The sequence below is a fragment of the Candoia aspera genome, chromosome 4 (genome assembly GCF_035149785.1).
Source record: "Candoia aspera isolate rCanAsp1 chromosome 4, rCanAsp1.hap2, whole genome shotgun sequence".
NCBI lineage: Eukaryota > Metazoa > Chordata > Lepidosauria > Squamata > Boidae > Candoia > Candoia aspera.
Genome location: NC_086156.1, coordinates 56,249,037 through 56,274,689, shown reverse-complemented (window position 1 = coordinate 56,274,689; position 25,653 = coordinate 56,249,037). Strand labels below are relative to the sequence as shown.

The 25,653-nt window shown below is 43.0% G+C and overlaps 1 protein-coding gene across 4 annotated transcripts in view; it reads left to right on the top strand.

Moving 5' to 3' along the window:
* TPK1 (thiamin pyrophosphokinase 1) overlaps positions 1-25,653 on the top strand; it is a 311,687-nt gene that overhangs the window by 280,713 nt on the left and 5,321 nt on the right. Inside the window, exon 9 of one of the 4 annotated variants that reach the window (XM_063304192.1) lies at positions 14,994-15,118. The exons of the other annotated variants lie outside the window; for them this stretch is intronic. Coding sequence (XP_063160262.1) covers positions 14,994-15,109 — 116 coding nt within the window. The 3' untranslated portion in view covers positions 15,110-15,118. Of the gene's footprint in view, positions 1-14,993; positions 15,119-25,653 lie in introns of those variants that run through there. 4 annotated transcript variants of the gene reach the window in all.

Here is a 25,653-nt window from a genome sequence, read left to right as displayed (position 1 = left end):
TCCTTACGCTGGCCAAGTGGGGGGTAGATGAGGGACAAAAAATGGTGGGATGTATACCTCTGCCTCTGTCCATGGTGGTGCCCATGCCCATCATGCTGCCATGTCTTTTTAAACAATTGTTTTCACTTAGTGAAGAAAAGAAATACTTGGAACTAGCAGATTCTCAGCCTCCTTTGTGACAGCTGGAAAAATGTAAAAAAAATAAAAATAAAAAACACCCTTTCTTTGAAGGTGGTATCAATGATCATTGCTGCCAATCCATGGGAATTAAATCTTTATCCTGGTGAAGAAGCTGACTGGATCATTCATTTTGTGTGAACATGGGCATTGGGTCTCGGTAAAACTACATTCATGGTATATTAATTTCCCCTGCCGGTTGCCCCATTTGTTGGTGTTCTTTATTGCACAATAGGATCTGAACTCGACCAGTTTTATCTGTGGCATTTAATCTGTGTTAACTCTGTTGGCAGAGTGCTAGAAAGCATTTGGCCCAGGAGAGATCAGAAAAGTCACACAACAGGCATTTCTATAAAAATAATTTTATTTACAGAAAACAAACATATTTAAAGGCTGTTTGCTGAGAGGAGAGATTTCTCTCAGCTGCATACTCTCTGCAAGCCTACACAGAAGGGAAACTGAAACTAAAACAAGTCCAGGCGAGTTCTTCCCCTTAGGCAATGCAACCATTAACACGTGAAAGGGGGACAATTAAATTCAACTTCTTCACCTGGCCAAAATGATTAGTTACCATAGTAACCTTAATCTGTAGTAGAAAACATATTAACACTTCCCTTTTTATACTACAGAATGAGATGCAAACCAATTTTCTTTGACAACTCTGTATGTCTTTCCATCCACAATATTTGAACATTATTTCCCCCTTGGTTTAACAGAAAGCTACCATCCTTCTTCCTGTGTATTTTCAAACCTAGGTAATTTGTTACAGTTCCAAGGCTTTTTAATGTGAAATGGCTTTTCATGCAGGCTTCAAAATCGAGCCTTTGTTTTTCTGTTGATGTGAACAGCAGCAAATCATCAACAAATGCACAGATACATACAGCCTTGTTTGTCTGTCTTCATATATACACATGGATCTGCTTTTCCTTTTTCAAAATCAAAATTTTGCAGTTTTTCATCTAATTTTTGGTTTCAGGATCTAGCAGCTTGTTTTAACCCATAGATCGACGTCTGCAGTTCACAGACTAGATTCTCCCCTTTTCCATAGCCAGGGGGTTGCTGCATATATAATTTGTGGTCTAAATCACCATAGAGAAATGCAGTTTGAATGTCATAGTGGTGAACTGACATTCTTTTGAGTGCAGCAATTTTTAACAGTAATCTAATTGATTCACCTTTAGTAACTGGTGCAAAAGTCTGGTCAAAGTCTAAATCTTTCCTTTGAGTGAACCCTTTTGCAACTAACCTTGCTTTATATTTTTGGATTTTGCCATCAGCATCCCTTTTCAGTTTGAAAACCCACCTACAACCTAGACAGCGTTCATTGGGAGGTAGATTTACCAGTTTCCATGTTTTATTTTCTTTCAAGGATGCTAATTCCTGTTGCATTGCAGAATGCCAATTTAGTGCAATCTCAGGTGGTAAATCATTCACTTGTTCTAAAGACTCAGGTTCTGTGAATATGTGAAAAGCCTTTACTGTTTCAGCCTGAAAGCGTGATGGAGGAATGCCTTTATTACTTCTCTGAGATCTGCGAGGTAATACAGGGCTTAAATTTTGACTCCTATCACTTTCCTGAGAAGCATCTGTCTCATCAGACAGATCTTCAGTTTGCTTTTCTGGTTTAATGTCCTCATCAGGCAAAAGATCACGATCAGCAAGTCCTTGCTGTTCTCTTGTGGTGGTCAGATCAACTGGAGAGCTAGAGTTTAATCTCCCCCAATTTCGTTCAGCAAAAGAAGCGCTTTTGCTAATTATTAATTTCTCTCCCACTATGAACCTGTAGCTCCTCTGGCTTTGTTCATAGCCAACAAAAATGGCTTTCTTTGTTGTGGGGCCTCCTTTCCTTCTCTGTTGTTTTGGTATATGAACCCAAGCAGTGCTACCAAACACTCTAAGATGGTTTACCTTTGGTTTCACACCATAAAATGAATGGAGTGTCCTGAATCACAGAGTTATACAATCTGTTTTGTACATAACAGGCAGTAGATATTGCCTCTCCCCAATACTTAAAAGATAAATGTGAATCTTTAAGCATGCATTCCATCGCATTTTGCAAGGTTCTGCCCTTTCTTTCAGCAACACCATTTTGCTGAGGGGTGTAAGGGTTAGAAATAATTTGTTCTATCCCCTTTTCCACTAGGAACCTTCTGAATTTGTGAGAAAGGTATTCTCCTCCTCTATCACATTGTAGTGCAGATACAGGCCTAGGGAATTTTCTATTTGCCCATGTCACAAAACCTTTAAATTTCTCAAATGCCTCATCTTTATGTTTTAAGATGTAGATAAATGTGTATCTTGAGAAATCATCAATGATGGTCATTGCATACCTTGTTTGTCCAAGACTTGGAGAAAAAAGGACCAATAATGTCAGAGTGTACAATTTCCAAAGGTCTAGTTGTAACTCTGTCACTGTGCTTACTCACAGGAGCTTTTAGTGTTTTGCATTCTTTGCAAACTACACAGTCTAAGTATTTATCACAGGGTTTTATCTTTAGGTCAGCACACAGCTGTGGCATTTGTACTATATGCTTGAAATTAGCATGACCAAATCTCCTGTGCATCAGGTGTACACATTGGTCATGATATGGCGTGTTGCCAACTGCAGCCTTACAGCTTGGCTTCCTTGCATTTTGCACAATGTACAAGGAGTCTTTTAACATACCAGTAGCACACAATTTCCCATTTTTTCGTATCTCACAACCATTTTTCTTAAATGTTATGACATACCCTGTTGCAGCCAATTGTGCCACAGATAAAAGGTTTGATTGTAAATTTGGCACATACAACACACCTTTTACAGTTTCTCCCAAGCAGGATAAATACAAGTCACCTTGTCCCATAATTTTGGTCACAGACCCATCAGCCAAAGATACACTTTGTCTTTCAGTTTTAGACAGTGATACAAAAGAGCTTTTACAATTACATAAATGACAATTGGCCTCAGAATCTAACACCCATACATCAGAATTACCCTTCTCAGCAACCTGTGCAATTTGGCTTGTCTGAAGAACCTTCTTCTGTGTTGCCCTTGTGTTCTTCTTCTCTGTCTTTCTACACTTGGGTCTCAAGGCACAGTCTTTCTGCAAATGTCCAGCTGAACCACAAGTGAAGCATCGCTGGCTGGCTAGCGCTGTGGCCTCAGCTTCCTTTCCTTTCTTTTCCCTTGTTTTCTGGTACTGCAGCTTTCCAGAAGAGATGGGGGGGATCTTTCCTCTCTCTTCTCCCATTCAGCGAGTAAGCACTGTGTAACATACGATGGGGTGAGGTCTGCTTCAGGCATAGCCTCTAGGGTACAAATCAACGTGTCCCACATTTCATTCAGTGAGGACAGGAGGATATAGGATTTTGTGAGAGGTGTAAATTCCATTCCTCTCTCCTGCAACTCAACAAACAGCTGCTGAATATGATGCAGGTGCTCAGGAAGGCTATCTCCTTCTGCAAGGTAGGCTTTGTACAGCTTTTTTGTCAGGGTAACTTTACTCCCTGCTGTTGCCTTTACATACAAGTCTCTCAAAGCATCCCAAAGTTGCTTTGCAGACTGCATACCTCGCTCGTGGACTAGCTGATTGTCCTCAACTCCCAGGATAATGGTGGCTCTAGCCCACTCATCTTGCCTAAGCCATTCAGCACTGGGATTTTGGGGGGTTTGCTCACCAATTGGCAGCCAAAGATTCTCTCTGCGAAGATACATTTCCATCTTCAGGGCCCAATTCAAATAGTTGGTCTCTGATAGGTGCTCCAGAGGCATCACTGAGGGCTGGGAGGTAGCCATGGCTTCTTCCTTCTTTTGCAAGTCACCTCAGCTGGCTTCTTTGTCCTGTAGACCGGCAGTTGCTGGAAAATCTCCAGGCGGCTCCAAAGAAAATCTCCACAGGTCTTTGCTAGGTAAAGGTAAAGGTAAAGGTTTCCCTTGACGTAAAGTCCAGTCGAATCCGACTCTAGGGGGCGGTGCTCATCTCCGTTTCTAAGCCTTGGAGCCGGCGTTGTCATAGACACTTCCGGGTCATGTGGCCAGCATGACGACTCGGAACGCCGTTACCTTCCCGCCGAAGCAGTACCTATTGATCTACTCACATTTGCATGTTTTCGAACTGCTAGGTGAGCAGGAGCTGGGATTAACAACGGGAGCTCACCCCGCCGCGCGGTTTCGAACCGCCGACCTTCCGATCGACAGCTCAGCGGTTTAACCCGCAGCGCCACCACGTCCCCACCACAGGTCTTTGCTACCTGCCTTTAAATTGTGCATGAGGTGTGGAGCTGATCTCTCTATTCTCTCTGGGTTTTACTGGGTTTACTGGGCTGTTTACTGGGCCCATAACCTGTTGGCAGAGTGCTAGAAAGCATTTGGCCCAGGAGAGATCAGAAAAGTCACACAACAGGCATTTCTATAAAAATAATTTTATTTACAGAAAACAAACATATTTAAAGGCTGTTTGCTGAGAGGAGAGATTTCTCTCAGCTGCATACTCTCTGCAAGCCTACACAGAAGGGAAACTGAAACTAAAACAAGTCCAGGCAAGTTCTTCCCCTTAGGCAATGCAACCATTAACACGTGAAAAGGGGACAGTTGAATTCAACCTCTTCACCCCGGCCAAAATGATTAGTTACCATAGTAACCTTAATCTGTAGTAGAAAACATATTAACAAACTTACCCATATAAATCATTTTATACGTATGTACCATCCCATATATTCTTTCCATGTTGCAAACTGACTAGAGAAAGAAAAAGCAGTATGTTGTACACGTAGAGACATGGACATATATTCTGAAGGCACACCAGTTATATCTGTGTACTGTTATACCAAACTGTTCTAGCCAGTTAAGGTAGATCTCAGTAGGGTAGCATTTTTCAGACTGTCTTCTAGCATCCTAAATTTGGCATAGTCTAACTTCTCTTTAAGCATCGCCATGTTGAGTGTCAACAAATTTCATTGGTGATATAACCAGTTTATATTCTCCAAATTCACATCCAACTTGGGTCTATAGCATGTCTTAAAGTCAAAATGTATTTTGTAAGGCTAGAAACTTGATCTTAGAGGGACAATTTACACATGCCCTATACTCACACAAATGTTGATTGATTGTTGAGAATTATTTGGCTGTCAATTAAATGTCTTCATCATTTTCTTTCAGGAGAAAAACGGTGTTTGAATTGATATTCAGTGATAGCTAAATTCTGTGCCTAATGATTAAGCTGTAATGACTCATTTAGCCATACTGGTTAGCAGAACTTGATGTTCATGTCAGTGGATGATGAATGAGTGATGCATGTATTTATGCATGCGCTGAGGCAAAGAGCTATACATAAAGCTTTACTTTAGTCAAAAGATTTTTAAAAACATTTAAACAATATTTTTAATATGTTTACATGTTGACACAGCTTCTTAAGGGTGACAAATGGTTACAGGCAAAGCAGTATTATATATTTCAAAAACTTTGCCGCCTCCAATTTATTTTCTCCAAGGCAGCTGACAGCATATTACTTCCTATACATGTTTACTTGGGAGTAATCCCCCCTATACTGTGTGGAGATCTTTTTATCATGTAAGTTTGTTAGAAATTGCAGTTTAAAATGTACAAAAAAACACCCAGCATCCTTGCTTCTCGGCCTTGGTAGTAGCCAGAATTAGAGCAGAGTTTCTTGGGGAGCTGTAAACACTCCTCCCCCACTCAAGAGGCATTTGGTATGGAAATCATGGACAGTGATTTGAGAGTACCCTGAATGCTAGAAGCTGTTCAGTGACTCAACCTGAGGAGGTAAATCTTTGGATTGTCTTTCTTCCCGTGTTCCATTTTCCTTTTGCAAAAATCAGAAGGAGAGACTAGTCTAGCATGAGGAACATGCCAGTTCCAGAGGGGATTGGGGTCAATACTGGCAAGTCCCAACACTGTATAAAGGGCCTTTAATCAATAGATTAAAGGGACATGAATGCAGTGGGAGTATAAGGGGATGAGAATAGCGGAGTATGTATCTCAGGTGTTTTCCTTCTAAATATTAGAGAGATAACAGAGGAAAACAGTGATTTTACCTGCAAAGAACGAAAGACAGGCCAAGAATGGTGGGGGAAGCAACTTTTCCTCCCAACTATTTTAATTTTTATTTATGTAAATCGCTTCTCATTGAAGCCAACTCTTTGGAAGCAGTACATGCCAACTGTCCTTCTACCCACCTTGTTTGATAAAGAGTCAGGAGGGCTGGAGACCTATGTAGCAAGTAGATCTGCTGCCTTCTTGCCATGACCCTGGTCCTTTTGCCTCTTTCAAACACAAAATATTGGGGTCAGGAAAAAAACTGACCTTCCAAGGGCAGGATGTTTATTGTTTTCTGTTTTGAATCGCCTTATAGTTTGCCCCCTAACTTCACTTCTTGAGCTGATTAAACTATAATAATTAAAATGTGAAGTATTTAACTTTCCATCTTTCCTTACAACATGCTCAGCTTCATAAATGTTATAGATATCCTTTAGTAGTAATGGGCCACATTTTCAGTGGCAAAGACATACTACTATTAATAACATTTCCATATAATATAAATGTTCTTAGGTAACTGGTAGGTAAGGGTAAAGGTTTCCCTTGACATTAAGTCCAGTTGTGTCCGACTCTAGGGGGCGGTGCTCATCTCCGTTTCAAAGCCGAAGAGCTGGCGTTTGTCCATAGACACTTCCGTGGTCATGTGGCCGGCATGACTAAACGGAACGCTGTTACCTGCCCGCCAAAGCGGTACCTATTAATCTACTCACATTTGCATGTTTTCAAACTGCTAGGTTGGCAGGAGCTGGGACTAGCAACAGGAGCTCACCTCGTCACGCGGATTCGAACCGCCGACCTTCTGGTTGGCAAGCTCAGCAGCTCAGCGGTTTAACCCACAGCGCCACCACATCCCTCTTAGGCAACTGGAGGGAACAGTTAATGGAGCTTGTTTAGTAGGGGCTTTGCTTCTATCACATTCTGTATTAAAATCAACACCATATATACTTGGCCATGCACAGTTCAGTCAGTCATATACTCATAAGGCATATTTGGGCATACATATGAGGTAGGAGCTCCACCTACTGGCAGGATTGACTAAGTTAATTAGGCTCCATAAAGGTAAAGCATCCTTCAAGTTAACTGAACTTCATGCCTGGGGATTTTACAAACCTTTTGACACAGTCTTTTTTGCAATGATATGGAAGTGGTTTTCCATTATCTTATTCCAGGATGTTTTTGAACTTTTCAGGTTAGACTCCAGCCCTAATATCAATTAATCGGTCAGTTTATTGTGGCCACAGGTTATAACAACATTACATAGATTTTAAAAAAAATGAAAATGCGTAATAATAAGAAAAAGGGAAAGGGAAAAAACAAAGAAAATGCATGCAGGGAACTTGAGTTAACATGAAACCAGTACAAAAACTAAGATTTAAAAATGTCTTTCTAAGTTTGAAAAAAAGCATGACAAAGGTAGCAACATGACTACTAACTGTTGGAATCACTCTGTAAGAGGTAGTTCAGTTGTTCAGCATCTGACCCCTTAAGTTTATTTACCATTAGTATTTTTCCCCTAATGTCATCATGTTTACTGGTATGGGAATGACCTTGGGAGACAGGAGGGAGAGCTGCAGACTGGACAACGGGCATGTAACAGTTTTCTCAGCCCACAGAATGGGAGGGGTGGGAAACGTTTCATAAGGGACCCTCCCTAGTTTTCTAGAGAGTAAAAGGAAAGGAGGGGGAAAATACTTCCTCTCACAAGATTCTGTTAATGTAACCTTACAATAAAGATAGAGCTAGCACTCCTGGTTGTGCTTCTTATCTGGACTACCTCGCAGGGCTAGCATCATGCACAAGGCAGTAGAGGATGTAATGGATGATATCCTTCACTTGGCCAACAATGCAAGGGCAGAGGCACTGTTTCACTGGACATTTATAAAATCTCCCTTTGAGGACTGTGGTAGGCATGATCTGAAAGCACAAGTGGAGATCTTGGAGGGGTTTTAATTTCTTATATAATCTTAGTGGTACAAAGTGAATTCTAATGGAAATTGAGGGCAACCCACTTCCATCCTAAGGTTGGTGGCTGGAGCGCCCTGAGGAAGGACCAGAATATTCCTTAGGAAACTATTCTGGGCTACTTCCAACTGGGCAATGACCTTCTCATCCCACCTCCAGATCCCAGCCCTATATTACACCTGAGGTATCACCTTAGCATGAAATATGTTAAGTTCAGGTAATGCCAACTATCCTCCTTTCAAGTACAAAAAATTAAGAATGGACTCCACTGTGCTTTGGGCTATTGCTAAGACAGTGGATATGTGTATATTCCATCCAAAGGACTGGTGAAAAAAAAAGTCTTAAGTGTTTAAAGGAACAGCATTGCTTTATGTGATGGACATTAATTTACCAATGTTTGATATCCAGCCCTAGTATTTCCTGGTAGTCTGTGATTCAAGTACTAACCAGACTTAAGACTATTAGTTAAATTCCCTCACATGCTGCTATCTGTTGAGTCTGAGAGCTTCTATCCATGATTAATTTAGTATTATATTCAAACTTTGCTTACTGATTTCTGAAGTTAACTTTTTAGCAGCTGTTATGTAATATAAGTATTCCATAGTCCCCAGGCCCACTAACAGAACTATGTCTTCAGGGCCTTCCAGAAAATCATCAAAGTGGGGGACAATCTTATCTCCAGGGGAATAAGATTCCATAGGGAGGGAGCCACCAATGAGAAGGCCCTTTTTCTTCGTCCCACCAGATGTACATCCCTAACTGAAGGCACCCGCAACATGCCCTGCCTCCCTGCTCTGGTGGGCCGGGTAGATGTAACTGGGGAAAGGCGGTCCTGCAAATAACCTGGCCCCAAGCCATGAAGGGCTTTAAAGGTAATAACCAGCACCTTGAATTGAACCCAGAAGCAAATCAGCAACCAATGCAGTTCCCGCAAAATAGGTGTCACATGTGCAAATTTAGGCTTGTGCAAAACTCTGCAGGCCACCGCATTGAACCAGCTGAAGCTTCCAAATGTTCCTCAAGGGCAGCCCCATGGGTTACAATAGTCCATACGGGAAGTGACTAGGGCATGGGTGACTGAGAAAAGGGCATGTTGGTCCAGGAAAGGGTGTAACTGGCACACAACTCAAAGTTGCACGAAGGCCCTCCTGGTCACGACTGCCACCTGCTCCTCAAGCAAGAGTCGTGAGTCCAGGAGAACCCCCAGATTATGCACTGGGTCTGTCTGGGGCAGTGCCACCCCATCCAAGACCAAAGATGGTAATTCTCCAGAAACTGAAGGGCCCCAAAGTTACTCCATCTTGCCAGGGGTGTTTCAACCTGTTGCTTCCCATCCAACCTCTACAGCCTCCAGACACCGAGAGAGGGTGGTCATGGCATCGCTTAACTAACCATGGGCAGAGATATGCAATTGAGTATATTGATGTATAACTGATATTCTTTATCTGTGGGTATCAGATCTTCAAAAACTAAGTTCATTATGGAAGAGGACACTAGGCAATTTAGAAAGATCACTGTCTTCATATTGTGGAAAGTTTGCAGCAAAGCAGAGTAATTTGTGATGATAAATTGCAGCTGTCAGAATGTCAAGATCACTTTGTGGAATTTATTTGCAATCTCACATTTCAAGTTTCTGTGTCAGTGATTCCCCTCCGCCCTTACAGTGCAAACGTCTTAGGAAAACAAAGCAAAATATTGGTAAGTCTTTTTGTTTTAGGCATAACTAGAGACAAACTAATTCTACTTTTCCTTAATGTAAAAACAAAAAGTCATCTTTCAAAATACAACAGTTGCAAAGGGGAAGAAACATCTGTCATACAAATGTCTCAGTGAATTTTAAAGAGTGGCCATTTTTAAAGCAAATGGTTTTTTCAGTTTTTGGATCCGTTCTTGTATTTATTTGTAGAAAAAAGGGTTGTGTTTTTTAAGTGCACTACCAGTTTTCTAATGCTAGACTGTTAGGGTGGCCATCTTACAATTCAGACATAGTTTTTAATTCTGTCACTAGAAGTAGAAAAAAGATTTATGGCCTAGACCATAAGTACACAACTTACAAATCACCTCTCCAAATACTCAACATCTTCTCTGAAGTAACTCCTTTACTGTCTGAAGGGCTGCTGATTAGAACTGATTAACTTTAAATGAGTTGCTGGTATTGTTAAGCCAAGTAAGTATCCATGTGGAGGTTAAAACCTTCTGAGATCAGTAACACACAAGTAGCATTATGACCTACGGTTGAGGTCATCAGAAGGAAAAAGAAACTAGGAACCCTTCCATCACACCTCGGTGTAGACTTAGCTGAGAACTCTTTCTCCATGGCAGCATTTTTCTATTTTAATTAATCTGAGGCATTTTAGGAGGGGAAAGACTTTTGTTCAAAATGTGGAAAGCATAAGCAATAAATTTATTTCACAGTATTTAGGTATTTCATACCCTGCTCTTCAAATTCCACCTGCCTGTCTCTGTTTCGCTCCCAGAGCTCTGAAGCAGGGAGATCCCAGTTCCAAGCTCTACACGAGGATGAACTAAACATTTTGAGAGACAAAGAACTGCTGCCCTATCTGCCTCTCTTTTTTCTCTTCTGTTCATAAATATCTACTGCAAAATGTATGGTGTTACATCAGATCACCCCCACATAGCATTGTTCAAAATTCGTTGCCCTCAACCAGAAACATTCTATTTCCCTTAATCCTAGCCCCCATAAGGAATATGCTTGATTTTTCAACTCAACAGTTATTCCTTTTTAAGGTTCATTTATTCTACCTTAATACTGTTGTAAGCTGTTCTCCAAAGGTGTTTTCCTTGAAAAGTGGAATACAAATGCCTAAATAAGCAAAAATACAAATGGTAACTTTAAAAACCAGCTTAACATATCTATTCTTATAATGCACATAATCTAATTCAATAAGGTGTTATTGAATAAGGAATGAGGAAGGTAAGGCATTATTTACTTGTTTTATCTTCATTTCTTTAATTATTATAAATCCTTCAACCTATTATTATATCTCCCACCCAAGCCAAGGGTTTAGGGCTGAAAAACTATTAAAATGCCTGTATAATTAAGTTAATTTATTGCCCCTCATCCCTGGAAGCTAACCTGTCTCAAGTAAGATTGTTGGACAGCTGATCTTGATAGGCATTCTGAACATTCTGCCAAACATGTTGTTCAATAAAAGCTAAATTTGGGCTGTGAGAACTAAAATCCTGTCAGTACACCAGCATGAATAGAAATTATTCTCTTTACTGTATTAGAGATTATGGTCCTTCTCTATTCTGGCCATCTCCCCTCCTCTGTTGTGTTCACTCTTTCTGCTGCTTGGACCTGCTACTATTTTGAATGGTTTGTTTCACAGTTCTGTTTTTTGTAACGTATTCTGATTTTGTAATTATGGGTCCAGCATGAAATGACCTACCTCTATCACTAGAAAATTTATACCATCCCTCTGTTTTCTGAACCCTGAGAGGGCACTGCTTTTGCCATTTTAAGGAGATCGTTAGAGCCATAAGAGCAAATAAGCTGTTTTTCTTTTCTTTTTTCTTTTCTTTTCGACTGAATACTGAGATTTTCAAAGAAGCTAAATTCTGCACCCCTTGCCTGTCTGGCAGAATTGAGACTTATAACTGTTGCACGAATACATTTCAAAGCATTCTAGTTGTATTACAGATCATTCTTTGATTTCTTAGAAGATAACTTAATCCTTTTTTGACTCTCTTAAGATTTATTTTGAACTTTGAGGAGGAGCTGAGATGGTGAAAGAGAAACAGCTTCTTTGTAGGGCTCTGTAAAATTTATTTCTAGAGTTAGATGATAGTCAGGATTGGATTTTCAGAGAATCAACTTGAAGCTGAATTGGGGAAGATCTAAAGTCAAAGAGAGGCAAAAAAATACTTTTAATGATTCCAAGGGATCTTCAATTTTCATGGCAGCTAAAATTTTCTAAATTTTTCCCATAGCTCAATTATCCTGGCTTGAGTTCCTATGTATGTGCCTGGTCTTGCTGCCCAGTTTTATTCTTGAGGACAGAAATCAAAATGTGTCAACACAATGAGTCCCATCCTTTTTGTCTCTGACATTAACTAACCTGAGCATATTCCTACATTTTCATTGCAATACACAGGAAAGGATCTGCATCAACTGCTACTAATATTGTGAATTTACAGAACTATTCTTAAAAATGTAACTTCCTTTTATTGGTAACTAATCAGTAATGGCGGGTGGGGGGTGAGAAAGCTATTAACAAAAAGAAATACTTCGGATTATAAGAACAGGGGCTAATATCACCTGTAGCAGAAGAACACCAAAGACAGAGAGCTTCCCTTCCCATTTTCCTTCTTTGCAAATTCACTAAACAGTGGGATACAGTAACTTAGCATCTAACTTTGTTTATCTTCATTCAGTATGGGAAACTGCTTCCCAAGATTCTGTGCTAGGACAAAAGCCATCTAGTTGAAGAATGCCATGAGATAAAGCAGTCTTCAGAGTACTACTGGATTTGATGAATCTGTCATTGTATAACTCTCAGAAACACCACAAAAAATTATTGTGTTTTCCTATGGAACCACAATAAAATTTGTTCAGTCCCTGTGCAATGTTTATTGGGTCTAATATCAATAGCTGCATGCTATCATCTAACATTTGGATGACTCATGCTGCTGGTAGTTTTAGCTACATATATCACATCTCTATTACTATCTGTTTTTACTTTGTTTTTCCAAATAGCAGACAGAAAAGAAACCAATGTTTCTTGATATTGAATCTAGAAAGCCATTTTTTCTCTTACCACCCAGTGCTGAACTTATGGATGCATTATTTTCCATTGTCATCTATAACCTGACTCTATAGTGCCATCTGTTTGACCCACAAATCAATCAATATCTGATGCATGTCAGTTTTGTGTTCTAAATCCTTGCTGTCCAATTTCTTTATTGATGTGTGAACTTTAAGAAAGCATGAAAATACGTGCAGCTTTATGTGGTTTTGTCTGCAACTTTCCTTAAAATACACATGAACCGAGAGCTAAATTACAAAGTTTTGAGAACTATAAAGCCGAAAGTATTTTGGATTCAGTTGAAGTGGATTAGATTGACTCTGGACATACTTCACAAATAGTCCTCCTTCTGTCCAGATTTCTGTGTAGCCCCATGCAGGAAAAGGAGCTGGCTGTATGTATGTGCATTTGTGTGTGTGAGAGAGAGAAAGTGAGGACACCCCAGAGGAAGATTTCAGGCAAGATGATGAACAGCCTAGTCTGTAAATCAAGTGTATTTGATAAGAACTCACTTGGAAAGATATACCTAGGGTGTTATTTCCTGACTTTTCAATTGTTTCTGTCGCTGTCTTTTAACCCCAAGTGTCTGGAATTAGTTGAGAGTTGACAGAAATCCAACCGATTTCAAGCACTTGCGTTAAAAGATGCAGGCAGCCTGCAATGCATTTGATTTAATCTATTATTGTCTTTTTGCTCGTTTACTTTTGAATTTTTGGGTTGTCAATTTTCCCCTGTAGTTTTACTTCCAAGTGCAGACCAAAGCTGTTCTTTTCACTAGGTTTATGGTTTAATTGAAAGTTAGCTTTATATCCTCCATATTCTAGAATTGGGCAGCAGTGACATCTAATCACTGCCCTGCTGGGCAACTGTAGTCCTTTATCTCAAAAAGTGATTGAAAATTAAGGCAACCTACAAGTGGCTTCAAAGATATAAAATTAAAGCTTTTGAGCATGGTATACCAGTCAATCTATATAACCATTTTAATCCACTTTTTTCTTATTAAATGCAATAGAAATAAATGTCCTTAGCAGCACAATAATGCTGCCATGTGACACTTATGGGCCAAGTGCTTTGGCACTTATGCCTTGAGCTAGCAAGCATCCGATGCAGTTTTGATAATTAATGTCAAGTCCTTTAATTCTGTTTGGCATATATAAAAAAATTGTTACATATCTGCCGAAGTGGCTTTCCTTAGGAAATGGGGCAGAGTAGGGGTGGGGGGAATTCTTCAAGTTAGCACATTGCCTAGAAACTCAGGCACTCCAAGTTTGGCATGGAGCTCATAAAAAGTTAATCCCTGAATTTGAGAGAGAGACTAACTTAGCAAAGTAGCTTCTTCGCCCCTCCGCACAGCATTAACCATGAGTACTTCAGGCAAAGCAAAAAAGCATTTATTAAAGGGGTCAAGTCTTTTTATAGGGTACAGAAACAAATGATACATGCATTCAGTATATGCGATGGGTCAGAAAGCAACTAACCAAACAATAAAAGACATTGATTACATGTGAGAATTAAACAATAGAAAACACTGATTACAGATAACATTCCACGAGTGGCAAATTTATGGGTTACGTTACTCCCTTTCCCAGCTGGGTTTGTATGCATCTTAAAATTTGCAAGTGTATTCAAGGACTTTCAGAATACACTGTCTATTGCTTAGTTGCTGAAGAGGCTAGTTTTTGCACATAGAAGAAATAAATGGTTTGGAGTAAAAGGAAAACATCAAAAGAAGGCATGGATGCCATGCTAAAATACTAGTATCACCTTTATTAAAAAAAACTAATAGTGAAGCCTAAAATTCTAGGTAACAAGCACACCCACTTAAGTGTATGATCTCTTTTTGAATTCAGGTTTTGCCAAAACAAGTTCTAAAGTTTTAAAGTCATACTGAAAAATACTGGAGCACAGTATGTGCTTCTTCCTTCCTATTGGTGACATCCATAGCAAACTGGGATTACATCAAAGTGATGTCTGATACAAGTATTTAAGTCATAGCTTCTGTGTGGTGATGTCATATATATTTCCTTGCCTACTCCTTTCCCCCCATGCAGATTCCCATGCTTCCTGTTGGAAAGTGGAATCACGGCAGACTAGCTTTCCAGTGAGAGGGATGCTTATTTCCCTGAACACAAAGCTGACTTTTTTTCAAAAAGAAGCAGCGAATTAAAAAGAAAAAAAAAACAGTATCTCACAATCAATTTGTCATAGCAAGTTGGGATACCCAGTTTTTGTTAGCTGCCTTAGCTACAGCCCACTCTATATCATCTATACACTACTAAAACTTGTGTTTCTATCACTTTTAACTGGGCGAAACAGTGCACCATAGGGCAACAATTTTTGAACCAAGGTACCTCAAATGGACTAGCTTACAGAGTGCGTCCAAAATCTGGGACCCGTGACTCCCGAGGGAATTAAATTTGGGAAAGTTGTGGCTGCTTCAGCGCTGCCGGGCTGCTGCTGTGGTCACATGATCCTCATTTTGAATGTTCACTGACAGTTTCCCAGCCACTCTCAGTCCCTCGCTCCCTCCTCCACCCAGCAGCAGGCCCTTACCTGCCTGCTGGTAAGGGGAGGGAGGAATAGGGAGGAGGGGAGGGAGGGAGGGAACAAGGAACCCCTGCACACCCTTCCCAGCCCATGGGAGGGAGGAGAGGAAGGAAGGAAGAAGGATGGAGGGAAGGGAGGAAGAGGGACGGAAGGAAGGGAGGGAGGGAGGAAGGAACAGGGAGGGAGGGAAGGAAAGAAGGGAGGAAAGAATGAAGAGTAGGAAGGGAGGCAGGGAAGGACAGAAGGAATAGGGAGGGAAGGATGGAAGGAAAGAAGAGGGAGGGAGAGAGGAAGGAAGGTACAGGGGAGGGAGGGAGGGAAGAGGGGAGAGAGGAAAGGAAGGGGGTGGAAGGGAAGAAGGAAGGTTTTCCTACGCTCCCTACCACCTTCCCACAAGGAAAGTAAATAGGGAAGGTGGCAGGAAGTCACAACTTGCTCCCACTCCTTTTTTGCTCCCCTGTGGTAATCCTGTTTCTCCGTTTAGGTAAGGAAATATCTCTGAAATGATGACCCAACAGGTCACAGGTTGTCCAGTACTCCATAAACTTAAGGAAAGGCTTTTCACATAGGAAAGACTAACTAGATTGTAGTTGTTCAGAAAAACAGGAATTCTTGCCATATGTGATGAATGGGAGTGATTCTGAATTTTTTCAAGATTTGTACCTCAAGAATTGGAAAATAAGTGGAAGAATCACAGCAACTACACAGCTTTTCACCATACAGCCAGAAATTAATGTAATTTGTCAAGATTTCTATATGTGGAATGCTTCTTAGGTTACAGTTCGGTACCAGCTTGGGAAAAAGCCACATGTTTAGTTACTTGCTCATGAATACCTTTGGTGTTATTTGATCATCTGCAATTGGGCTGTTCTAATAAACATTAAAATCATCCTTACTTAAATCCTCATCTACTGTTGAAGACCACATTCATATCATATGGCAGAATAAGACAAGGTCAGATGCCAGAATATATAGGATTGCACATTTGGATAAGTTTTGTTTTTATGATGAGTGTAAATATATCATGATATCTATTGATTTTATAATGTTTGTATATTTTTTACTTTTGATAATTGCTAATAATTTTAATTGTGGTTGGACTGTGCCCTGGTGGGGGTGCATTATAAACAAAATGTTTGTTTGTTTGTTTGTTTGAATAGTTGGACTACCAGATGAGCTGCAAAAATCCAGATGGCCAGTAGGTGCCAGCAAAACTTAAAGCGTTTTTGTTCGATTCACGGCCTAGTGGTGATCTGGAGGATGAGAGAAACATATTGTAGAATGCTTATGTCTGTAATAGAGAAACATAGTAGCAAAATATGTAGTCGAAAAAGCCAGCAACATTTAATATTAAAAGAGGGAGAAAATGCAGAGTGATCCTGATGGAAATTTTAAAAGATACTTTGGGAATGGGTAATAAGAAATAAACAGGAAGCCTCCAGCAGAGTGAATGGAGTTAAGAATAAAGGTGATGGAATGATTTGGGATTGAAATAAAGTGAGGGAATGCTAGAAAGAGCATTCCCCATGAGGGGGAGATGGGCGGTGATTAAATTTATAAATAAATAAATTTTAGAGATTTGTATGGAAATGACAGTGATGTGTCAATAATATTAAAGCAATTTCTGGGTTCATGTTCAAGAAAAAAATGATGACAAGGAAGTCATAAATGCTGTAAGAATGTAGCAAAATGGTACAATTGCAGGTATATATAGTGTAACTGGAGGTATGTTAAAATATGGATGTGGTTTGCTTAAAATAACTGTGCAAGTTGTTTAACACGTATGGAGATATAAACTGTTTCCAACAATACAAAGGAAGGGGTAACAAAAATGAATGCAAAAATGACAGAGTAATCAGATGATTGGCAGAATTCAAGAGGTAAAAATAAGTAAAATGTTGGAAGTGTGGTGTGGTTTTATGCTAGGCAAGGAATGTGCATACCAGATTTTGGCTCTTCAACAAGTCACTGTCAGGCTCAGCCCAAGAATAACGAAGAGTCAGTCCATTCAAACTCCAGTTCTTTATTTGCTTATAACGAATAGCCAGAATTTGTTTGTTTGTTTGTGTGTTATTCAAATTTTGCTACTGCCCGTCTCCCCCAAAAGAGGGACTCTAGGCGGTATCTTGCCAGACTAAAGCTACTCTAAGTAACCTAAGGGGAAATAACCTGGGAGACTCTAGGGTGGGGCTATCCTGAACCTCTTCGCTTTCCCACCATTGCCTCCTGGACTGTGACTCCTCTTAGCTCCTCCACCTCCTTGGAATGTGCTCCCTCCTTCCTGAGAACCAGCGGCAGTGCCGAAATCCACCACAGTCATTGAGAAATGCATGAACATGAGCATAAGAATAAGTGGAAAGCTTAGTGAATCTTTCAGCATGTCCCATGTTGGTTTAATGTATTTGGGGAAAAGGAAAAGGAATGTATGTGGTGTTCATGATACTTTGATTGGGGACATGAATGTACATATACCTTTCTATGCACATGATGTCATGCTATTGACTAAGAACTCAAATTATTTTCAGTGGATATTAGACAAATTGTATGATGCAGCAAGGAGAATTGATCTAAATATTAACGTATCAAAGGCCAAGGTAGTGGGGCTTGACAGAGAAAATGGAGTAAAGCATTTAATATTTACATAATGAGAAACAAGAGTAAGTACTTTCAATCACTGCACCTTGGTAGAATGCTTCCTAAAGATGGGGGGAATGATGGAGAAATTTTAATGCATGCAAATGCTGGTAAAAATGTAATGAGTGGAGCATGGTCTGTTGCAAGGAAAGAATATTTGTTAGCATAATGCCTAAGGCAGGACTAGAATGCAGGGCACCCCACTCTTAGTCCAGAGACTTAACCATCAATGCAAACAGGCCCTCAACCATCACTTACTGCTTATTATAGATTAGTTCAGTTGGGCTTTTCACACTCAGTTCTTTTCAGTTCTTTTCAGGTGTTTGCAGTGCTGACCTTGGAAGGGAAACAAATGCATGCTGTCCTCCCACCCCCTTCAGCTTAGCTAACTGTGTTGAGGAGAGGCAGTAACTAACTTCAACTGAATGTGATTGCTGTCTGGAAATCAGGAATCTTTAATGCACAGCATTTCCATTCAGCCAAATGCAGACCTTCCATGTCATGATGAGGAGACTGGTCCTGGGAATATATACTGCAATCCCACCCATTATTATGAATGCCTGACAAATTTTTTACCTCAGTTTTGCTCCTTTCCACACAGGATATGTGAAAATAAAGGGATGAAGGAAAGGAAAGTGCAAAGCTTATGAGACCCATGTAATGATCTTAGATAATCATTTTTAGCTCACTGCTGTGATAAGGATGATTTGCTTCAGCATAAAGATAAATGGAGTTTCTTTCCTAACAGAAAGGTAATAGTCCCACCTAAGTGAATTGAGTTATATGAAATAGATGCTTTAGAAAGAAAGAGGAATTTCACACTACTGACAACAGCTAATCAATCAACCCATTCTCCAAGTAGCATTTTTCCACTTCAAAATGAACAGTCTATGAAACCTAGAGGTGCTGCTTCATTGAAGCATGCCAACCTCCATGTGTCTATGCTTTCTATTATTTTATTAAACATAAGGGCACTCATTTATTTTTAAAAGCTCCATTCTAAAGCTGCTTGTTAATTTGAACACAAGGCTGTTAGTTATGAACCAAGCTTTATAGGTCAAGTTGTAGGGCAGCAGAGAATAGCTCTGAACCCTTCTATCAAATGGAAACTTTCAACCAAGCATAAGCTTCATCTAAAATATTTATGCAAGAACAAATGCTACCCATTTCTAATTATCTTATGGCTTGGTCATGGTTCTGCTTTAAAAAAAAACTTTCTCCCAGAGAGCCTGGAGTTTCTTAAGAAGCTCACTTAGGAGTTTCTAAGTGGTCTAAGTGATCAAGAATGAGCAGCAAAATGTCCCATTGGAGAGATACTCAACTAGGCCGTAAGGACCCATGTGACCCTGAAGGCCTTGGATACAGCCTTGAGAGCTCATGACAGTTGTTTCCAAATAGACATTTTAAAAGTACATGACTGGAGACTAGTTATATTAAACTGTACTCAAATTCAAACATACATGAAATAAAATTTAGTTTTTTGCCCTAATTCCCATAACCCTTTTTTCAAGTGCCGCTCAAGTGCCCTTTATTTCTTCTTATAGAGTACACAAGATGATTAGTGATCATAAATAACATTTTTTCCTGGAGTCAGAAAGTGTGGGGTTTAAGGAATGTCACTGAAAATCCAGGGTTTGGTTGTTGTCCATAATGGCCAAAGATTACTCTAGAATGCTTCCCAGAGTATTCTATAGTTAGAGGGATTCTGAGGCAAGCACCTATAAGCCATGAAAGATTGAAGGTAAGAAATTTGAGAACTAGAAAACTATGAAATGCACCTGTATCAGATCCTCTTATAACCACCTTTTTTGGCCTGCCAAGGTTGGATCTTAGTAAACAGCCATGTTATTTTAAATGGTTCAATAGAAACTGGCTGGGTTTGTTTGTTTGCTTTGCTTTTTCATTTGCGTTACAATTTTTCACATCTAACATTCAAGGCAGGTAACAAGAAAAGCAACAACAACAAAAGATAGACAAGTAATGCAGTCACTAAGTCATCATTTACTGAGCCAGAAATTAAAATCAATTCATTTCCAAATCTGACTGGCTTGTACCCAATGTAGCATCTTCAGAAGCTATGTACAACCCTTTGAGGTAAGTTGGACTGAGAGATAATGCTTAGTCCAAGCAACCCAATGAGTTTCCATGTCTGAGAGTGGATGTGTGCTGTACCTGAGTCTCCTCTGTCATAGAACAACACCTTAGCTACTATACCATACCATCCCGCTCTACTACACACACACAAATGCACACTTACCATGTATTATAGTGAGCATTTTGCTACTTAGAAAATAAATCAGTGAGAGGGAATGCTACACTTTAATGACCTGCAAATACAAGCTACTGCACTACCAACATACAGAATTTGCTCCATACCTGTGAGGTTTCAGCCCACTTCTGACTCTGAAAACGAAACTTATCCAGAGTCAGAAGGGGAAAACAAAACACATCAGGAGAGAGTTGAAGAAGCTGAACCAGGAAGTGATTCAGCAGAACAGGAGAATTTGCAAACGCAGATTGGTCAAACTCCGGAGGAGGATTTGAACTCTCCAGTCAGCGCTCCAGACAGGAGACCAGAGAAGCGCACGAATCAGAAAGCAGTTTGATTGGCTGCTGGAGAGAAAAGGCGCAGAAACGATCGTCCTAAAAGGCAGACGTGCGAAGAGCAAGCTGCCAGAGACAACTGATCCTTTGAGCTCACAGCCCTTGCGGAAGAGCCCTTACCTGCATCAGAAGCCTTGCCTGTAGCCAGAGTGGAACCAGCACCAGTGTCTTCTACCTCCGCGGAACCGCCTTCTGCACAAGCTGCATTCCAGTGCAATCCAGGTGTGCATCCAGCCTTGCCTTTAGCTCTCAGCCTTGCCTAAGATCTCCAGCCCAGTCCAGCCTTGATTCCAGCTCACAGCCTTGCCTAGAATCTCCAGTTCAGTCCAGCCTTGCTTCAAGCTCTCAGCCTTGCCTAGAATCTCCAATCCAGTCCAGTCTTGCTTCAAGCTCTCAGCCTTGCCTAAAATCTCCAGTTCACTCCAGTCTTGCTTCAAGCTCTCAGCCTTGCCTAGAATCTCCAGTTCAGTCCAGTCTTGCTTCAAGCTCTCAGCCTTGCCCAGTGTCATGAGTGCCGTTGAGCTGAAGACATCAGTGCAATGGCACACATGACAATAGCAAGGAAACAGGGGAAGGGGCTCAAGATAAGTAGCCATCAACTCACAAAGACTGAAGGACAAGAAACAATGGCTAAACGGATCGCGAGGCACACCCAAGCTGTTAGCGCTAACGCAACGGAGATCGCCCAGCTGACAGCAATCACCGGAGGAATAGAGAAACTGATGATGGGCGATCCCGGAACGCCAGCGGGGCCTCGCAACCCCTCACCTACCGGCAGGACAACGTGTTGGACAAAGGGGGGTGACGTAACCGCGAGTGAGGGGGCGCTGACCGGTGCGGGGTATTTAAACCCCGCACCGGCGCGCTCCTGTCACTCTCAGCTTTTTTCCTATACTGTACCTACACCGTGAATAAATCAGAGCCTGTTCCACAGAACCAGTGTCTGAGCATTATTCAGAGGTAGGCAGCGCATGACATAAAGCTGAGAGTCATAAACTCAGCCTCGCCGAGCCCCACCGGACGACAACGAGCCGCGGGAGGAGTAGACGGCGAGAAGACCAGGAAGATGAGGCCGGCGCGACGCGGACAAGGAGGGCGAGCCGCACGGCAAGAAGCAGAGGAGGACCGACCGAGGCCAGAGGCACCGCGGACTCCCGGAGCCATGGACGCCCACTCGACCCAACCCGAGCCTCAGCTCCAACCCCAAGGGGAGATGGCGACGGAGGCAACCCGACCACGGGAAGGAGCAACATACCTTCCGAAACCAGCGGAGAACCCCGCGCCCCACATCGCACCCCAGCAACAGGCGTGGAGCGACAGCCCAACGGCGGTAAGCACGGAGGAGGACGATGGAGACACCCAGCAGACGGCGGAGGAAGCGGACCAACGGCCGAGAGAGACTGAACCCCACCGGCAACCCACCCCCGCCGACACACCGACAGAACCGGCCCCAGCGGCGGCGCGGATCGTGGACGAGGAAGCACGAGCTGGTCTCGCGGCCATGCAGACCCAACTGGAGGAACTCCGGACCATGCTTCAGTCGCTCATGCCCCCCGCGCCGCCCAACGACGTCCCCGCACAGGTCTGCACCCCGAGCGAAGCGCCGAACCCCCACGGGCCAAATGAAGGTCAACAGGCAGCCCAGGCGGACGACACCACAGGCCGGGAAGCGAGAGGAAGGGCCGCACAAAACGCCCGGGCCCCAAAGGACTTCCCCATCTTCTTTGATGGGAACCCCGCGAAACTGTCGTTCTTTATCACGAACGCCAGGGAGTTCATGGGGAGGCACGGACACTCCTACGACTCCGAAGCAGACAAAATCGCTGCCGTGGCGATCAAATTACAAGACCGGGCGGCGGACTGGTACGTCCAACTGTATGAGTCCAGCTCCCCCGCCCTCGCCAACTTCCCCGCCTTCATCAAGGAGATGAGAAGCTACTTCGAAGACCCACTAGCCAAAGTGAGGGCGAAGAGCGCACTCCAAAGACTTAAACAGGGCACACGCACTGTCCCAGACTACGCCCTCGAGTTCAAAGCCCTCGCGGGGAAGGTCAGCGACTGGTCCGAGACCACCCTGCTGGAAATGTTCAAAAGGGGGCTCAACCGCGACGTACTGCAATGGGCCCTCTACCGCGACGACCCAGAAACTCTACACGGGTGGATCCACCTCGCGGGGAAAGCCGAACACGCGCACCGCACCTTCCTCATGACAACTACGGAAGACGCGAACTACAGCTGCAAAAAGGTACCCGCACCACACGTGGGGACGGCCGGCCCCACATACCCAAAGAAGAAATTTAATCGGGAGCCCTGCGGGAGGTGTGGAAAACTTGGGCACAAGACGGCGGATTGCTTCGCCAACCGACTGCCGACCAGTGCGCCTAAACCCACCCAGAAAGCTAGCCCCAAACCACCTAACCTGGTGCCGCCCCCTCACCGCCGAATGACCGTAGCCACAGCGACACCAGAGGAAGGCTGGGACGCCTACTGGGGGGAAGAGGACAACGTAGACCCAGACCAGCCGGCAGGAAAAGCTCCCCGCCTGCCCTGAAACGCGTTGCGAGGCAGGCGGTGGGACAGCAGCGCGGACCACCTCGACGGAACGGCGAAAGCTCCGTGATAATGGCGGCAATTAAACTCTCCGCCGGCAACGGAGCCACCACGGCCGCCGCACTAGTGGACTCGGGGTGCTCAAAAAACCTCATCCACCCCGACTTAGTCGCCAAACTCGACCTCCACTGCTTCCCCCTCCCCACGCCGCTGGCATTCCACCAGCTGGACGGCTCTACAGCGGGAGGGAAACCAGCTACGATGCAAACCGAGCCGGTCACCCTGCAAATGGGCACTCACACCGAACGCACATCGTTCGTCGTCACCCACATCGGACGGCCCATTGCAGTCCTGGGAATGCCGTGGCTCGCGACAAACAACCCGCGCATCAACTGGGAGACCCGCACCTTCACATTTGGCGACGGCAAGTATCGGGCACCAGTTCCAGCAGGCAGAACCAACCCCACTGTGGGACGAGCAGAGGCGACTACACAGGACAACGCCGCTACCACAGCAGACCTACCGGAACAATACGCCGACTTCTCCGAGGTCTTCGGAGAGGCGGAAGCTGACCAACTACCCCCCCACCGCAAGACGGATTGCCGGATCGACCTGCTGCCCGACGTCCCCTTACCTAGACCGAAGATCTACTCGATGACCCCGAAGGAGATGGCAACCCTCCGGGAGTTCATCGATAAAAACCTAGAGAGGGGATTCATAGAGCCAGCATGCTCACCGGTCGGAGCCCCCGTCTTATTCCGGGAGAAGAAAGACGGCACCCTACGGCTCTGCACCGACTACCGGGGCCTAAACGCGGCTTCCCTGTCCAACAAATACCCCTTACCCCTGGTGAAAGACATGCTCGCCCACCTGTCCACGGGCAAAGTCTTTTCCAAATTGGACCTTCGCGAAGCGTACTACCGCATCCGAATCAGGGAGGGGGACGAATGGAAGACGGCGTTCAACTGCCCCCTAGGCGCCTTCCAGTACAAAGTGCTGCCGTTCGGACTCGCGGGGGCCCCCGGGGTGTTTATGCAGCTCATCAATGAGGTACTGCATGAACACCTGTTCAAAGGGGTCCTTGTCTACATAGACGACGTCCTTATCTACACGAAAACGCACAAAGAACATGTGGCCCTAGTCAGGCAAGTCCTCGACAAGCTCAGAAGGGCACAGCTCTATGCCAAACCTACAAAGTGCGAATTTCATAAAGCGCGCCTAGACTACCTGGGGTACCGAATCTCCGGAGACGGCATAGAAATGGACCCCGCAAAAGTCGAGGCGGTGCTGAACTGGGAACGCCCCCGCAACAGACGCCAACTCCAGAGCTTCCTCGGCTTCGCGAATTTTTACAGGTCATTCGCCCGGGGGTTCGCAGTCTGAGCATTATTCAGAGGTAGGCAGCGCATGACACCCAGACTTTCCAGTCCAGCCCAGCCTTGTTTCCAGAGATCAGTGTTGCCTTGACTCTCCAGCCCAGTCCAGCCTAGCCTCCAGAGCCAAGCCTCATCTACAGGTTCCAGCCCAGTCTTGCCTAGCCTCCACACTCCAGTCTGATCTTTCCTGCATGACAGTCAATGGAACCCTGCCTTCCGTTTCCTCCTCACCTTGCACTCTAGCAGCACGAAGTCTGACAGCTTCAATCGGAGAGTTAGCTGAATTCTGCCTTGCGGTTCTGCCTCAGTCTGACACCACAGCATTGCCTGTTCATCCGCCATTGCCTGGGTGGTCTTGATTGGAATTGCTTGCTCAATCATTCACAGACTTTACTGTTGTAAATAGTTGTTTTTAATAAAGAGTTTGATGATACTGCTGTCTGGCCACCTCATAATCTGTATAGGACAATAGCCAGGACTTTAGGGACTTCTTTTTCAGATAAATGGTAATAGGCAGGCAAATTGTTGTCCTGTATTTAACTTTATTAGTTTCAGCTTGTTGAGCTTCACTTTTTATCATTTTATAATATGCAGTTTTCCTCATGGGGAAATATGGGAGTTTGTGTTCATTTCAATAAAGCTTTTGATTAAAAATTAATTATTTCTAAAATTCCAAATATCCAGCCTTGGAAAGGCTTTTAAAAAGTCATAACTATCCAATCTGCATTTTCAGTAATGGAAGCAGCCTAGCTTGGCTTTATAGAAAGCATTGGAGAAAGCCTATGGGAGAAAACACTGTAATAATAAAAAGTTTCCTCCTCCTAAAGGAGTAATACAACAACCAGAAATCTCTGATTATTTAGTATAGATTCTTACAGAGCTCTGTTGTTCAAAATAAGTGCCAGCTTCTTTACAGATTTGCCATTCAAAATCAATGTATAGGGCTCATCTTGATAAACTTGTCTACGTTTCTCAAGCCTTTTTTAAAATTCTCCCCAAT